Here is an 18,905-nt window from a genome sequence, read left to right as displayed (position 1 = left end):
TTTAAACAGAGAACAAATTTCTTTCATTTCTTCAAAACGAGTATTTATATCAATTATAATAAAGTCCAAAACTGTAAAAATTACTTCTGTTCGAAATTTATATTCACCGGGTAAGAGTTCAGTACTTTGATGCATTGCTTCTTCTTCAACTTCTGCTCCTTCGTCAAAAAATACTTTTCTCTTTTTTGTTCGTTTTTTTGAATTTGAAAATTCGATCTCCAAGTCCATGGCTTCAGAAACCAATTTTGTTTCTTGAAAAATTGCAGGCCAACCATCCCTTAACTTTTGGAGATCTTTATGGATATCATTTAGAAGGTTCAGTTCCACATCCAGGGAAATTCCACGTGTTTGGATAATCACGTTTCGTTCGTCAATACATGACAGCACTTTTAACCAGAAAGCTGACATAAGCATGCTCTCAAAAGAGCTAAAGTATTTTCTTAATGCTCGAGCTTCACTGAAGGCCTTCTCGGTTAATTGTAGTTCATCACACAAACGATCGAGAGCTTTCAATAATCCTGGACGGTGCAAGGAGATGGGTCGAACAGCGTCAATGCGAGAACTCCAGCGCGTTTCTGATAATGCCATGAGAGAAATTGGTATCTCTTCTAAAAGAATGGACCATCTGGAAGGACTGGCTGCAAAGAGTACAAATAATGCTTGCACAGAACCAAAGAATGTCATTATTTGAGGACACATCTTTGCAGCATTTACTCCAGTTAAATTTAACGAGTGGGCCCCACAAGGTGAAAATAGAGCAAGTGGGTTTTCGTTTAGAATTCGGCTCTTGACTCCTTTCACAGCGCCCTTCATATTCGACCCATTGTCGAATACTTGTCCCCTGCAATCCTCTAATGGAATCGCATGCTTTTTAAGGCAATTCAACAATTCCTGAGCAATATCAAATCCCGTTTTTTTTGAGAAATTCAGAAATTCAATAAATCTCTCCTGAATTTCAAACAAATTCTTATCTGATGAGAAAGAAAGATACCTTAATATCAATACATTCTGTTCTTGATGACTTACATCTGGTGTTGCATCAGCTATGATAGCATAATAAATTGCCTTTTCACGTTCTGCAAGAATTAATTTCAAAACCTGATCACCACATAAGGAAATAAATTCATTTTGGCTCTGCCATGACAGATAATGCGTATGTTTTTTGCTTTCCCCACGTTCCTGTTCAAGTTTAATTTTGTTCAGATGATCTCTAGTTATTTCATCATAATGGCTTATCAATTCTAAACATCCTAAAAAGTTTCCGTTGCTCACATGCCCTATGTGGGAATTATCTCCTCTGAAGGGGAGACCTCGAGAAGCGAGATGAAGTGTAACATCAATTATTCTTTTAAGAATTGCTTTCCATCTTTCTGTCTCGCACATTATCAGAGTTTGGATGTTGCTGTCAATACCCTTCCCAGCCAGAGACTGCTCCAAAGATTTCCACGAAACATAGCAATTCTTATGTCCTGCACTTTCTTCATGTGAGGGAAATCGAGAATAACATTTTTTCCAAGGCACTTGAGCTGGTGAAAAACCACTTTTCTTCGCAAGACTGCTATTGCCTTTACTAGAAATGGAGTTTTTAAATAAAAAGCAGGGGAAACAGTAAAGTGCTTGATTCATAGAACTCCATACAAGCCAGTCTCGCTGCAATTCTTCTCTTTGGTTTGAGCTTTTGCTGTATAGAAGCTTCTTTTGAAACTGTTGCTTGTTTAGGTCTCGTGGAAACTTAACTGCAGACAGTTTATTAAAATTTGGAGCTCCAATTTTTATTATTTCTGAGCGAAGAGTATCATTTATAAAGTCCGGCCATTCTGCAGGATCACTCAGATTTGCATTGCTAGTCGAATCCAGTTGACTTATATTTTCACTTCTATTTTCATCAAATTTGGAGCCTAGAGAATCTTCTTGAGTTATTTCAATCGCTGATGTAATTGGTTCATTTGATTCCAGTTCAGTTGTTTCAGAAAATACTGGTTGCACTTCAGGATCGTTCAGATTTGCATTATTAGTTAAATCCAGCTGATTTACATTTTCTCCTCTACTTTCATTAATTTCGGAGCCCAGAGAATTTTCTTCAGTTATTTCAAACGCTGAAGTAGTTGGTTGATTTGATTCCAGTTCAGTTGTTCCAGAAAATAACGGTTGAACAGAAAAACAAGCAGAGGATTGAAAAAAATTAGTAATCTCTTGCCTGCCAATAGCACTTTTTTTTTCTTTTTCAGCTCGGAGCCTTTTCTTTTCAGCCCCTGATTTGTGTTTGTAGGACATTTTGACCAAGACCTGCAGTAAAACTTTCTCTAACACGTAAATTAAAACACGCGTCAAGCGAGATCGTAGATTACCGTGAAAACAAAATCAAAGCACATTCGAAATACTACGTCTTTCACGAATCGCAAGAAAATGAGATTTCGAACCGACTCTCCTTGCGGATTGCATTGTAACCGACAGCGCATTGCTAAACGCTGGCTTGCATTGTCTTGTGGTTCTTGGAAGCAGTGGTTTCCCAGGCCGCTATCCGCCTACCCGTCGCGATGTCGCGACCATTGGTCGCATCAACATGTGCCGAGTGGACAAACAGCGTGCAGCTAGCCAAGGTAGATTCCTAGGCAACGCTGATCGCGCGGAAAAATTGACTCAACGAGTTTTTGTAGCGGGAGAAGAAAAGTTTGCGTTGCAAAATTCCAGTGGTCAGGTTGATTTCAGCTTAGCGCTTCATGAACAAAAGCTTAATTTTTTTCGAGAAATTATTAACATTATTATTGGAAAAACTGTTTCATTACTTTACGGGCCCCCCCAGAGCTCCGGGCCCCGGTACTATAGGTCCAGTGTCCCCCCCCAAACGGCGGCCCTGTATATGTTGTAATTATTTGTCAAATATGTAAAAAATATTGGAATCAAAAAAAAAAAAAAAAATGCTGTACAAATACATTAACATTGTTGAGAAACAAAATCATTCATCACAATTTACTTTGGAGATATCAATTTGAAAATGATAATTAAATATTTTTTCAAAACACATGTTTTTGAGATTACCGATACTGAAATTATTGTACCCATAGATGAAATATATTGCACAACAGTTCAGAAAAATGAAGTTGATTTGATTGTACCTAGATGTTGTTCAGTATTGGATAACTGACAGGAGATAATTATTTCAAATTTATTCATTTCAGAGCAAACATAAAATTGAACATTTTGCAAATATTAAGAATGGAACGTTCTAATGCTAAATTTTACCAGGAACAAATGTTAAAAAAAGGGTTTTAGAGATAACAATGAAATAATAGTTTTAATACTATAAAGTTTATAATCTTTAATATTATATAATCACAAAAAGTTATTAATATAATTTGATGATAAAATGAATATTGAACACAATACACATGAATATTAAAAAGAAGTAAGACAACACTTAATTTTTTAAACACTGCAACAAAAACTATGAATAATAAGAAAATATGTGAAAAAATCTAAGACTACTTACAGAAAAATGTTTAACAGCATATTCAATCCAAATTTCAGCACAACTCATATAATCCTAAAATAATAATAGGATTTTTTTTTAACACAAATTTAACAGTTCAAGAATACCATGCATAAAAAGTTTTATGTGCTTTCATTTTTTAAAAAAATACATGAACTAATAAATACTTACAGAAGCATTTTTTAATTTTGTCACTACTTTCCACACCTCATTTAATATTTGCAATCGTTCATTTTCAGGAGGATCTGCCACTATTAAACAGAGCCCCAACTGACGGAATAAAAGTGGCTAAAAAAATAAATGCAATAAATACATTGAAAGGTATGCAAAATATTAAGCACAAAAAATTGTTAGTTACTGATTAAACAGTGAAAGATCAGTGATAATCAATTGAAGTAAGCTTCTAATATGTATATAAATGAACTGTTATTTTCATAAAGAAATAATCTAGCTATTAATCCAGTGTGACTATGAAATAGTCAACTAATGAAACAAGTAGAGAGTAATTTTAATAATCATGTAATCAAGTAAGAATCAGTTTTACAACATTAGACTTTAGAAAATCTTGTCTGAAATGGAACATTCTTATGCCTAAGAAAAAAACTTTTAAAAGCTACAAATGACTGCTCCTTTTTTGTATAAAGTTCCTAAAAGTTGGCTTTGCAAATAATAAATCAAAGCTTTAAATTAAAAAATCTATATGATTTTTTTACAATTATTTACCTTAAAAATATTTCGGATTTCTTTCAAGATGCTTGCGGTTATCTACATTTATCCTGGATTATTAAACATTATCATCAATGCATTTATTGATTGGCTGATTTTACTAATTACATAGTAACCTTAAAATAAAAAAGTAAAATTACCTTTGGAAATCCAGAATCATCACATTCTTTCATGATGTCTACTAATTCTAATGCTCTTTTTGCAATAAACTCTGGTTTGAATGCTGCCATAACCGAGTTTAAAAGAAGTGCGCTAAATAAAAAAGATAAATGTTTATCTGTTACTTAGAAAGTAAATTATTTTTTTAAAGAAACCTTATGCATTGAACTGGTACTATTCTTATTAAGTATATTAATTTTCAAGAGGACAAAAACATTGAATTATATGAATCAATTTAAGTTTTTAAGAAAATAGGAAAAGTTTTAACACATTGCACACACTGCAAGTATGCATATGATTAAAAAACAAAACATTTTTTTTTCCAAAAATAGAACAAACAAAAAGGGACAGAAGCTTTTCAAGAAATTTAAAAGGGGAAAAAAAACCTTTTAGCACTATAACATAGGTTGATAAACTAAAATTCTTAAACTAAGAAAGGTCATTCACCCCAAGTTAACGCTAATAAACATTGTCACAGGAAATATTAAGGAAATAAAAACTTGCCTATTGCATTGAATTTTACATTTGTGTAAAACTTGGCTCAAAATGGGCTCAGATGCTTTATATGCAACACACTGTAAGATCCAATCCAAAGCAGGTGGGTAGAGAGTTAAATAAGTTGGTACATCTAGACTTTGCTTCAATAAGGTTTCTTTTACAAAGTTACTTTGTAACTAAAAAATACAGTAATTTATTTTAACTATAGTAAAAATCATTGCATGCAAAAAAAAAATGTTTTTAAGTACCTCATTCGTGAGTAAACTATTATATACAAACAAGTCATGCAGAAATTTTTTTAATCAAGCTTTCTCATGTGAGAAATGACAAGGACTTATTTGGAAAAAAAAAACTATAAATAAACACAGTATTACCAGTAAAAAATGAAAGCAAATTTGACAAATTAATAAGCTAAGCTCTCAATACATTTAAAACATTTTGCACATTAAAAACATATTTGTAATTCTGAAGGCATTTGTTTTCCTTCAAATACAAAATATCAAATTATAACATAGAAAATTCAAATAATCTCTTAATGAGTTAAAAATAGTAAATTTCATGAATAAATAAATTTGGGAATAAACTTAATAAGATAATTAATTTGCCAAGAAAATCATATTAGTAATAAATAAAACAAACCTTATAATCACCTTAAGACTACTATGGCCTAAAATTCATAAAAGACAAATCAAAATAATTAACAAATTTGTTGTGTACTACTTAAACATCTTTCATAGCTTAATAACATGTAACATATAGAAAAGACTATGCATAAAAATTAAAACTCATGTAAAGTACTTAAGACAGAGTGCAGGTCAATTCAGGTAAAGATAGTAAAAAATCTTACCTTCTAGACTCGGAAATTTTTAAATTTAACATATGTTAAAATCCAGAAAAAAGCAAGTTACAAGCACAGTTTTGTTTCTCCCGAAAAAATTCCTGGCTTGAGTTACAGTTTGTCATTGGTGGCAACCTGGGCAACCTTCTTCACTGGGCAATATTTGACAAAATCTTCAAATTGATTTATCTCATCTACGGAACAGTCTACGATATTTTATTGCGTTTCATTAATATTATTTCAAAGAAAAACATTTTCTCTCTGAAACAATGTGCATTATTTGGAAATAAATGCTTAATTTGGCTTGCTACATTCTTCTCAAAATTTTTTTTTTAATCAATTCTTGAACTTTTTAAAAGTTGCCAATTACAATAATGTTTTTTTTTAATTGTTGATCCGTAATTGAGACCTAGATTCCCTGAAAAGGAGAGCTTTCACTTGTGAGTTAAACAGGTTCTAGAGGCATTTGAAAAAAATCAGAGTTTTTTTAGGAACTCTTTATGTAAATGTAAACTTGAAATTCAAAATTTTATTTACTAGCAAATGGCCAGAAAACACTTTCAATTTAGCTATAAAGCCCCGTTTTCATTTTTAGTTTCCGCTTTATTCAGAAATTTTATATTTTATGAAAACAAGAATGCAATCTTAAGCCAAGCTACAGGCCAAAATTTACCTTTGCATCTAACCTTTTTGTGCAGTGCCAAATTCATTTAGTGTAGTTACTTCTTGCTTTTATAAAAATAATCCTGGATGAAGTGGCAAGAAAAAATGATAACATTGCTATGTAACTAAATTAAAAGTGTCTTCTCACCACTTTCTGAAAAATAAAATTTTAAATTTTCAAGTCTGTCTTTGCATATAAAGTTCCTGAAAAAAAAAACTCAAATTTTCAAATGCTTCAAAACCTGCTTAACTTAAAAGTTAACTCAAAAGTTCTTCTTTTCAGGGAATGGACTACTCAATGGTTCTACTGATCAACAATTTAAAAAAATAATAATTAGCAATTTTGAAAAAAATTCAAAATTGATAGCCCTTTTCTTTTTTTTTTTTTTTTCAATAAAATGCAGCAAGAAATTTGAACTCATACTTTTAAATAGTGCATATAACTTTACAGAGAAAAGGATTATCTGTCCAAAAAAATAATAAAAATGCAACAAATTATAATGCACCGTTATGTAAATAAAGTCTGAAAATTTTGTCAAAAATCGCAACTGAGAAATGAGGCTCTGGTTGCTATCTTTGGCGAGCTGTATTTCAAGCGAAATTTTTTTTGGGGAAATTCAAAAATATGCCTTTAACTCACTTTTTCCCAAATTTTAACGTACTTTAAAATCAAAAACTTCTGAGATTATGAAGGTAAACCCCGTCTGAGTTGACATGGATTATACATTAAAACATTTTTGTTAAATTTAGAATGTTTGGAGAATTCTGCAGAGGATAACAATAAAAAATGTAATGCAATATTAAATTACCTGATTATACATCATAAGAAAATCCCAAAAATTTTCTCGGAGATGCTCATGTGCTTCAGGAGCAACAGACATACCAACCTATAAATTGATGTGAATTTTAGACACAGTAAGATATTCTGAATTTAACAACTTTTATTAAATTGTTGCGCTAACATTGAACCTTAATTGACAAATTTCATTGTATTTTTTGTTTATAAGTAAAAATAAAACATTAAACAGAAAGTAAAATACATGTATTTAGTTTCAAAATGCCTTACTCTGCAAAGATAACAACGGGCATAAGCTGCTACCAAAGGGTCACCAATTCCTCTGATCATTTTTGTGAGGCGAATTAGGGCTTTGGAATATTCACTGAAGAAAACAGTAGTATCAATAATAATTACAATACAACAATAAAAATAATGTCTAGGAAAACAAAGCATTAAAATAAATGAACAATTAGAAATTTAAGACATTCAGGGCTTCCAACAGATTTTTAGTTTTTCCCTAGATATAAGGGAATTTAAATTCTAAAAAAAAGGTACCAAAAAGGGGTCTCAGTCTTAACTTTAAGAGGTTAAAATTAGGGATGCACTGATTAATCAGTAATAACTCATGATCGGCCCTGCAGATTATCTATTTATCAGCCAATTTTAGCTGAACAATGTTCTAATAGAAAATTATTATCAGAAAGTGCCTATTGTGTCTTTTTATCAGGAAGTCCAGGGAGTCCTTGTCTCTTTTTTGGTCTAGGGAGATTATAAATTTATGCAGAATTTCAAATAAACATAAAACAAATGGGGAAAAAAATAGAGAGAACTTTATTTCAATACACTAACCCCTGAGTAAGGAAACTGTAAGATTTAAGGATAGCAGTCTCCATGTAAAATCTTGGTATTAATTCCCTGATGGATGCAATTTTGAAAAACCAGTTTCTACAAGTTTCTTTGGCAGATTCAGGAACTTGGTCTGGTGTAAAGCGTTCTGTAAAGGAGTAAAATTACTATGTTAAAAAACATCCATGTTTTTAAACAAATAATTAAAACATAAACTAAAAGATTTTCTTCAAAAAATCAATCCCTCATAATAGGTTGTGTAAGGATTCAAATTATATGCTAACAAAACTAGAAGGGAAAAGTACGTGAAATACACCGCCAGCTCAGTCATTTCCAGCCGAGGACTGCAGTTTCGTGCTTATTAGCACTCATCAGCCCGGCATAGGAAAGTGACTGAGCTGGAGATGGAAAACCTCTTAAGGAAGCCAAGAGTGCGAAACAAACTGGTAGCTAATATAGAATTAGCAGACGAGGTTTTCCATCTCCAGCTCAGTCACTTTCCTATGCCGGGCTGATGAGTGCTAATAAGCACAAAACTGCAGTCCTCGGCTGGAAATGACTGAGCTGGCGGTGTATTTCACGTATTTTTGCTTTAGCCCTGGCTAATGGGCGGTAATTTACTGAATATAGAAGGGAAAAGCTCCAGCCCAGATTATTGAAAGTTTTCAAAGATTTATCCATCATGTGTACATCTCACAAATTTGTGCGAAAATTTTGATTAGGATACTTCACTTCTAAATAAGCTGCATCCAAACTCTGATGGTTAGTGAAATAGATTTTCTATAATTCAGCCTTTATTTCAAAAGAAATAATTTTCTTGATCAAAGTTACCACCTAAAGGAATTAAGAGTGTCAAAAACACTTTTTGGTCTTAATACATACATAATTTATTTGCTAGAAATAGAAATTGTGAAAAGGATTTGAATATGTAAATAAAGAACTAAATTTAAAGCACATAAGCTAGCAAAATGTGAATGTAAAAAGTTTATTCAGTAAAACCTCGTGCATCCGGCCTAACTGGGATCAAAGGCAATCTGGATAATCAGAATTCATTATAATCTTGCTAGTACAGGTGATAAGCAAAACAGATCATTAAATAAGCAGACTAAAATTCATTACCACAAAAAAACTACTATATTTTGTAGAAAAATCACATAGAATTGTTTAAAAGACAAAAAGCTTTCACAACAATTTTTCACATAATTTCTTCTACAAAGATCTGATCAACTGTCTTCCGGTTCAAACACATTTGAGGCAATGAGAAGCAAAGGGATATAAGAGCCAAAATTAAAAATTTGGAGATAACCAGTACAAATGGTTGGTGCACATCTGTGTCTTGGGGAAAGAGGTTATGTAGTACTAGTAGCTCTGGTAGGTGCTACTATACAGCATGATTTAGAAAAGCTTTTCAACGAAAGCCTACTTAGGATTTTATCTTTAAACGTGTTTTACGCAAAACTCTAAATGTCCACTTATATCCTTTTGCTTCATCCTGCCACATTGGTTGTTTGAATAAAGCAAGGTCGATCTATGTTTCATCATTGTAGTTCAGCTGCAGAGGAGTTGTTAGATTACCGTAATTTATTGTACAATCCATGCAGGAGCTGTATATTTAATAAAAACCAAAAGTGGATATTCAGCATACCTTGATGTCTTTCTGATATCATAAATTAAAAATTTTCTGTATGAACACATGTTTTTTTAACGCTACAAATTTAATCCACATAAATAAGGTTCTTCTGTATTTTCAACGCTTAAACTAGCAACAAGTAATTCACTAAAGGATTACTTCAAACCACTTAACTGTATCTGTTTCTCTTGAAACCATTTAAATTCTTTTCCTCTTTTTTTTTACACTTTAATTTAATAATTTAGTTCTAAAGAGATATACATGAGAGTAATGTCATAAATAAACAAAATCCCTTATGAACAAGTCTTGTCATACACAACTATAACTTTACTCCTCATAAAATTTTATAACTACAAGAATAACAGTGAAATAAAAATTTGCACCTACTACAGTAAACTCTTGATTATCCGTGGGTGGCTTTTTCGCGTGGCGGTTTATCCGTGACCTTTCACAATTCCAAAAATATGTTCAGCTTTTTCACAAATTTTTTTACAAACTCTTGTTTTTAGTTGTCATTTTTTAAACTCCAGATATGCTTTTTATTGTGTTTTTTTTTACTGAAAAACTTATTACTTCTGAGTTTATTTATTTATTCTTTTCAATTACATTTAAAAAATGAATTCATTATTATCAACAAATTGTACAAACTCAGTGCTTTATCTCCAGCATTTATTTTTAGTGTAGTTATTGCAAAAACCATTTCTTACAAAACAATACAGCATTTTTGTTCAGATTTTGAACAACAAAGACAAAAACATCAAAGTGTTTTTAATTTAAAAGTTCTAAACTCTGTATTTAACACATTTTGCAAGAGTCAAAAATTATGAATTTCAGATGCTTCTCTTCAAATGCACGTACGCGGGTACACATATCTATTCTTTTGAGTTATTAAAATGGCATCGAGTATTTGATAAGGGGCAAGTTATGTAGACGTCAGATTTATTGTTTTTTTTTTCATTTAATACACATGGCACCATTTACATTTGCTGATGTTTCATCTCGTAAAGTAGCCTCCCTTCAATTAAATAAGCTATTGAAACAAAAATCAGTAGACTATACGAAAGAAATTATAAATATATTGGTCATACAGATTTCATGAGAAATAGGTTGATAAAACCCTCCCCAAAACAAAGATCTGGTTACGATCCTGATCTGCGGTTACCATGCCACTCTATTCCATGGATAATTGGGAATGTACTGTATATATGAAAGAATATCGGGAGTGAAAAATGCATGTAACACAAAGTATTTACCAGGTAGAGGTGTTGGGTTTTTGCTTCCTGGTTTATGATGCTCAGCTTTGGAATGAATTCTTTGATACACTAAATTACCTAAAAGCAAAGTATTAAAATTTAAAAAAGAAGAAAACATGGAGAGCACAGTGTGTGTATGAAGAGTATGATCAACATAAAACTGAAGGAAAGATGCCACAAACAAATTTTCTACAGATCAAGTTTGTCATTAAGGAGGATTTGGATGAGAAATTGCCCCTCTGGACCTGGCTTTCAGAAATTAATGTGTTTACGTATTCGTGGGAGCAGTTTTCACTGTGAAAAATCTAAATTATATTAACATTCTCCCCAGACAACGGTGACTTGCTTAAGATTATTTTTAAATGAACAATTACATAATACAAATAACAGGAGCTTTTCAATTCAGTTCCCTCCCTCCTTCTTTTAATGTTCTGGAATGTAAAAATAAAAAATATTTTCATTCAAGATTTATAGTTAAATTTTAGAATAATTAAATTATACAAGTAAAAACATTAGCCCATTCTTACCAAAGTTATCCAGAATGTCTGTAATTAGAACAAATTTGCTGGGATAAAATTGTATTACAGCAGTATCAACTAAAAGCTTGGCACTCTAAAAGAAAAAAAAAAAAAACTTTTAATGGAAGCATATCATTTTAAATACAGTAATCCCATGATGTATCTCTCTTTCAGATATGTTGCACTTTTCCTTTGCCATCAGAAAAATAAAAGGTAACAAGGCTTTAATTTGAGACCACTGACATAGTTAAAATATTATATCTCAGAAAAAGCTTTTTCTTCTCTATTTAATCAATGAATCAAAAATGCATTCACCTGAACTAGCTGTGCAGACGTTGTTTGGTTTAAACCACAAGGGTTTTTTTTTTTTTTTTAACCATACTGTTTTGAATGATTTTTTTTTTTTTTTTTTTTGAAAAACTAAATTGTTTTCCCCCAAATGTTTCCATAAATTTTTCATACGATTGGAAAATGTAAAATCCAATTAATACAAAGTAACTACCAAAGCTTTGGAGATATATTACACATTAATAAATTTGCAAACTCTTTTTTTTTTTTAATGTAACGTAAATTTGCTCAATAGTTTTTCTTTTCTTTCTTAATGCAACTTTTCTTACAGATGCATAAATATAAAGCAGACCAACTATGTTTTTCTAAAACTAGATTTTAATAAAATCCAACGTTTTTATTGTCTTTATCATTTATTTTCTTTCATTTCTCTTCTACATTTCAAAAAGCCCAAAAAGCATATTTCAGAAATTACTTAGTTTTACTACCGAAATTGCTTTATTACTTAAGATTTATAGAGATAAATTATGTATCATTTAAGCAATCTATTGTGTATATAAATCTAAACTCCATAAAATATTTAAATAACAAGAAAAAAAAATCACACACTTTCTGACATCCATGATAGATGATGCAATCAGAGCAAAAAAAAAAGATGCATAAAATTTTGAAAACAGAAAATATCCCTGTAACTCTGTGCTCTTATAACAAATTTAGTGTCAAAGTTTCACCTTTTAAAGAACTTTTTTAATCCCAATATAATAAATGGATGATTTATAAATGGTAGAAGAATAAATGAACATTAATTTTTAATTGTAAAATGCAGGGTTGGCAAAAACCCGGGTTTTTTCAAAGAAGCCCATGGACCCAGGGTTTTTTAAAATAAAACCCAAAAAAACCCAACCAAAGTTGGGTTTTTTTAAATAAATGTGGGTTTTTTTTTGTCTTTTTTAGGGAAAATGTGGGGTACTTGCAGCGTATTGTAGCGTAAGTATATGGACAAAGTGTAAAAAGTGTCTTCGGGTAAAAAAAGCTGGAAAACTAGTTAAAATTTAGCGTTTTCTGAAGAGAAGTATAAAAGACGAAAAAACCCCAAGAATGGTGAAGTTTGAAGTTTTTTAATTTTCATTATTACCAACAGTTAAGGCAAAGTTACTTCTCAAGTGATAAAATCTATTGTTTGTTTTTAATTACTACATTTTTTCTTTGCATTTTACTTTATTGTATTTCATTTTGTTATGCAAAACTACTGTAGAACCTCAAGTAGTTTAAATCCCTTTTTACGAAATTCCAGCTTAATCAAGACATTTCTTTGAATTTTATGTTGCCTGTTTTTCTATTTCTGTGTACAGAGTAAGAAATACTAAACTTTTCGTAAGATAATGAAAATACTGTACCCGTTCTGTTTTCTGTCGACCGTTTGAAAAATCTGATTATTTCTAAAAAATATACCTTGTGTTTATTCGAGATTTGTGACGTGTTGGTTAACAGAAACTAATTCACGTGAAAGCCTTTTAACTAGATTAGTTTCCTCTGTACAATCTACAAATATTGAGAAAATCAGACGTGACAGGACTTGGTCAATATAATTTGAGTTATTTATTGACCAGTTAAAGAAAAAAGTTAAATACATTTATTTAAAATCTTTGACGTATTTTTTTAATGCCGTTAAGAATTAAGAAATACTATTAAAGTTCAAAGTTCATTTTTTATGTTCATTGTCTGTGGTGGTGAAGAACAAATAAAAAAGAAGTTTAAATTGTGAAGTATTTAAATTAATTACTTTTTTAAAAAAACTTCTCAGAAAATTAAAAAAAACCCAAAAGTGGGTTAAATAATGGGTTTTTTTAAGTGGGTTTTTTCAAAAAAACCCATTGGGTCCAACCCAATTGGGTCCAATTCGGCCAACCCTGGTAAAATGTCTTTTATTCAGATGTGTTAAAAAAATAATTTTATTTTTTGGATTTGGAATGTAAAAAATAAGGAATACATTTGGGTATTGGAAAAAAAACTTCAGAACTTGTCTTTTTATTTGAGGGTTTTAATTGAAATGATTTTTTAAAAAAGAAATTGGATTTCTAAACGCATTAAATCAGGAGAAATAACGTTTCCAATGAAAAACATAATGATTTTTTTAGAGCCTATTTGGGGCAGTGAGAATCAAAGGGATGTAAGTGGCAAAATTAAAAATTTGGAGATAACCAGTACAAGTAGTAGGGGAACCTCTCCTCTGTCTTGGAGCAAGAGATAATAGTACCAAAGAAAATCATTGATAGTACTATTAGCACTGGTAAGTGCTGCTGTACAGCATGATTTAGAAACAAATTCAATGAAAGTCGACCTAGGACATTATCTTTCAACTCGTTTTACTCAAAACTTGAAAATGTCCACTTATATCCATTTGCTTCTCACTGCCTCATTTGTCCTATTTGTATAAGTCCTCTCAATGCTACATAACATAAAATATTACGTTATCTATCATATATATATATTTTTAATTTAGAAAAAAAATGTGTGTTGGTCTTCTGATTTTTAAAATTGTGTAATGTACATCAGACTTGTGATTCATTTGTAGATACTGTAAGATACTTTCTATGCTTAGAATACTTGATTTCAACTTCACATTTATTGAAATATTTATCATAGAAAGCTACAATTATGAGGAAATCGATTTACAAGCTTTTATTCTTGGTTATTTATAATTACATCTTTAACTCTCACAGCAAATTTCTTTGATTATTCATCTGTGCCAAGGTCTATTGATTAAATTTATAGTACTTTTTTAGTAGTTAAAGATTTTCAAACTATTTCTCCTATAGAAAGCGCTACTTATGAGGAAATGAAATTACAAGATTTTACTTTCAATTATTTAATTAATCATCATGTAATTAAGTACAAATGTGAACATTAAACATTCATTAACAATTAAATCATTAAATATTCATGATTTTCCCAAAATAAAATCGTTATTCTAGCAATTAGTTTGAACCAAATAAACCCTGCTTAAACCAAAAAAAAAAACTGGTTTAAAACAAAAAAAAAAAGGTTTTTTGGTGTAAAAAAAAAAAAAGTTTTTTTTCCAACCCTGCTATAAATTAAGCTGTAGCTTCTGACTTATTTTGCTAAAAGCCAATTAAAAGGCTTTCAATTAAATTTACTTTGAGGAAGTAATTTTTTTTTTTTTTTTTTTTTTTTTGTTTCCAGTAGGGCTGTGCAAGAGGCCATTTGGCCACAACCAGACCCAGTGCACTCCCCCACAAGACATCAGTCTTTCATGTGCCACCATTAAGGCGCTGATACATGGAACAAGTAGTTTTTGATGCCCAGTTTCCACCAGATGGAGGCACTTGGGCTCTCTTTAATGCAAAACAGCACAAGGAATTTAAATTTTGCCGAGGGAATTCTAAGCTAAACAAATACCCAAGGGATCTTTTACATGCCGCATAATCATACGACATGGGCGCTGATGATTTTCTGCATCTCAAAAATCCACCGACTGGCCACCTCAGGTGGGTGGTCAGAACACGGGTTCAAGGCATAGAAGGCCAGAGCCTTACCTTCACGCAACCTTCGTAAGAAGTAATAGACATACTAATTTTCATCTATTCTTGTTTTAACCAAGAAAGTTAAATTAATATGAAAATCAATTCAGCATTTGTAGGTGCACATATTATTTACATATATATATGCCCAAATGAATCAACATTTTTAATGAATTTGGTTACATTGTATTTTCAGACACATTGCTTATCTTTTTTTGTCTCCCAATAAGTGTGATATTAGGAACAGAACATAACAGCTGGCATTGTAGTAGCAAATGACAATTTCATTTAAATAAATTTAAGAATCATTAAGAGAGACAAAAATTAAAATTAGATAAAAATGATGAGTTAAAGAATTATTAATGAAAATTACAAATTTTTTTATTTAACTTAAACAATAGTAACATGTTAGAACAAAACGCTAAAAGAACACTCTAATGACCTGAATTCCTATTTTTAAAGCTTTGACCCGCTGATCCTGCTCCCAAGACTCTCGTAGGGCTTGATTTAGCTCTTCAATACGATTTACATACTCTTGTTGAGACAAGTTGAGCATTTCTTTCACAGATCCCTAGAATAGCAAAATTAGGGTTAGTTTTCTACTTCAATGTAAAAATATTTCCATCATCAACCAATTCATCAGGAAGTGCATGCTCACAGCGGATATAGGACACATATTTTCAAATGCAAATTATGTTCAGTCATTATTCATTCACTTCTCATTCATTCACTTATTTTCTAATTCATTCTTTCTTTTACTTGCTCATTTATTTTTCTTCATAAATTGATTTATTAATTTAATTATTCGTTTTTTATTTTATTATCTTTTCATTTATTCATTCAACCTTTTATTTACTGATTCCTTTGATTAAAAATATGTTTTATAATCGAATAGAAAATAGTTCATTAGAAAAATGTATTATTTTTCACTTTGCCCCATGAAAAAAAAAAGTGAAAATTTTTCACATTTTTTTGAAGACTCAATTTAACTGCCAAAAATAAAAAATACTGTTACAAATTCTGTAAATAGTAATTATTGTAGGAACGTAACCTGTAAATAGTTTCCCGTAATGAATATACAACCCCTTTTTCAGTCGGCTAAAGTATACGAGCCCTATTTTCTTTCTTTTCATTGATAACGGTCTACGCATTTCGCGAAGAGGTAAGAATGTTGTGGAAAATTCTTTTCGGTGTATTTAAGCCGTTAGCGATGGATAAACAGTCAGTTTCGATTCAGATTTCGAACGGAGAGCATTTTGCTCTGTTTATAGCGAGGCATTTCGCTGTGTTGTTTTCGTATTTGGAAGTAAATACGTGTGTAAACGTTGAGTTTACGGTGTTGTGTGATAATTGCTTAATTGCTGATGAATAATTTAGCAGTTGTTGAAGATCTTTCCTGTACATAGTGTAAATAAATTTCCTGTGTTTTTATCAAGAACTGTGTTTTCATTTCAAGAAAGCGGAAGTCGCACCGAATCCGTTACAATTTGGCGCCCAACGTGGGGCTTCTTCTGGACTTTCTTGGAGTAAGTGTGACTTTGGACATTTTTTCATAAAGACTTTTTTTGAATTAGGACTTTATTTTTTATGGTGATTACTCGCGCAATGGATGAACAATTAAAACAACTTCTTGACGCAATCACCTCTGTGAAGAGTGATATGGCTACTAATCAAGAACAATTAAAAAGTGACTTGACTGCAAGTTCTACAGCTAATCAAGAACAATTAAAAAGTGACTTGACTGCAAGTTTTACAGCTAATCAAGAACAATTAAAAAATGATATGGCAGCTAATCAAGAACAATTAAAGAATGATATGGCGGCTAATCAAAACCAATTGAAAAGTGATTTAACGGTGCTGAAAAATGACCTAGTTTCTAACCAAGAGGAAATTAAAAACGATCTTACTTCGGTAAAGACTGTGATGGAAAATAAATTTAATGAGATAGAGCATCAAGTTGATGCTATTGAAGGAAAGTTTGAGGCAGTTGAAGGCCGATTCATCGCAGTGGAAAATAAAATCGAAGAGAAATTTGAAGAAAAATTAAGTTCCGTTGAAGGCCGATGCAATGCTGTAGAAAATAAACTGGAAGAAGAAGATAGAAAATTTCATCAACTTAAAGAAGACATCTTTAAAGACCTGGAAAGGAGATTGGCGACCGCGAAAAACAGCTCTGTACAGTTTTGCGCTCCCACATCTGTTGCTCGACCGTCCATTAAACTGGCCACATTTGATGGGAAAAGTTCGTGGCAGGTGTACAAGACCCAATTCATGATAGTGGCGGAAGCGAACGGATGGGACTCTGCTACCAAGGCCTGCCATCTTGCAGCATCCCTGAGAGGTGACGCAGCGGACATTTTTCAGACCCTTCCGGACAGCCAGCGCCTGGATTTCGCCGCCCTCACATCTGCGTTGGAGCTTCGCTTCGGTGAGAAGTGCCAGAAAGACTTCAGCCGACTCCAGTTGAAGTACCGTTTCCAGAAAACCGGGGAAACCCTGCAAGAGCTAGCGGCGGACGTCGAGAGACTGTCTCATCTTGCTTTTTGCGACTGTCCTGCGGATGTTCGAGACCACCTGGCACTCAACTACTACATCGACGGGGTTCGAGATCCGGAAATCCAGAAAGCTCTACGGATGGCGGATGTCAAAGACCTGAATTCTGCCGTTGGGTATGCGATGAGATACGAGGCCGCCCAAGAAGCAACCCGTGTGGATCGCCATCTAATCCGGACTCAGGAAGCTGATGAGTCTGATTCCAGGTCGTCCCACCTCGCTGAACTTGAGAGACAACTCGGTGACTTGACAAGACATTTGAGCAGCATAACAGCCCAAAAGAAACAAGAGCAGAAGTGCTGGAAATGCGGTAGTGAAGGACACCTGCGAAGGAGTTGTCCGGCTCGCCAAGCTACGCGAGGGAAGGAAATCACCACCACTAAAGCTCTGCAGATTTCCTCTTCTAGTAGTGGCAGTGATGGACTTTTCATTTACGCACATGTAAATGGGAACCCCTGCAGACTGATTGTTGACACTGGAGCCAATGTGACAATCATTAGGACAGATGTGGCTCGTGAATTTGGATTGAAACTGCTGTGGACATCGCCACGCGTAAGTCTCCAGACTGTGACAGGTGACAAAATTGAGATTGACGGTAAAGTGGACTTGGAAATAGTGTTTGGGAATGCCACCTACCATCATACGGCATTCGTCGCTAATATCACGGACCCCTTCATTCTCGGATTGGACTTTTTGAAGAAATATGACTTCACTCTCGACTTCAAGACTAATGAGCTGCACTCGATGAGAGAAGACATTGCCGTTTTCCCTGCAGAAAGTGATGTAAAATCCGCTCATCAAATAATAGCTCAAACAGATTTATCGATTCCCTCAAGGTCAGAATCATTAATACCTGGCTCCCTTGAAGAAAGCAATAGTTTTCGATTTGGACTCATTGAATACCCTAACCTAAGCAATAACCTAAAAGGAGTGCTGGTGGCATCTACGCTTGTAGACCTTTCTAAGGATGTAATTCCTGTGAGAGTCGCCAACGTGAGTGAAAGGCCAAGGAATATCCGGAAAGGTGAAGTGTTAGCAACTTGTACTCCAGTAAACTGCATCATTAGAAGAATCAATTCCCCCGAGACTGTGTCTTCTGAGTCCTTGACATCGAAGTTAATTG

At 32.5% G+C, this 18,905-nt stretch overlaps 1 protein-coding gene across 1 annotated transcript in view; it reads right to left on the bottom strand.

The window, feature by feature from the left end:
• The window catches only part of LOC129226551 (VPS35 endosomal protein-sorting factor-like), a 54,117-nt gene that overhangs the window by 15,642 nt on the left and 19,570 nt on the right, over positions 1-18,905 (bottom strand). The window contains exons 6-15 of the mRNA XM_054861159.1: positions 15,672-15,800; positions 11,409-11,493; positions 10,882-10,959; positions 8,002-8,146; positions 7,441-7,534; positions 7,184-7,261; positions 4,880-5,049; positions 4,357-4,468; positions 3,662-3,778; positions 3,491-3,544 (exon numbers count right to left, since the gene is read on the bottom strand). Of these exons, the coding sequence (XP_054717134.1) occupies positions 3,491-3,544; positions 3,662-3,778; positions 4,357-4,468; positions 4,880-5,049; positions 7,184-7,261; positions 7,441-7,534; positions 8,002-8,146; positions 10,882-10,959; positions 11,409-11,493; positions 15,672-15,800 (1,062 nt within the window). The remainder of the gene's footprint in view (positions 1-3,490; positions 3,545-3,661; positions 3,779-4,356; positions 4,469-4,879; positions 5,050-7,183; positions 7,262-7,440; positions 7,535-8,001; positions 8,147-10,881; positions 10,960-11,408; positions 11,494-15,671; positions 15,801-18,905) is intronic.

This window comes from Uloborus diversus, chromosome 7, assembly GCF_026930045.1.
Source record: "Uloborus diversus isolate 005 chromosome 7, Udiv.v.3.1, whole genome shotgun sequence".
NCBI classification, from domain to species: Eukaryota; Metazoa; Arthropoda; class Arachnida; order Araneae; family Uloboridae; genus Uloborus; species Uloborus diversus.
This window is presented reverse-complemented; position numbering and strand designations above follow the sequence as displayed.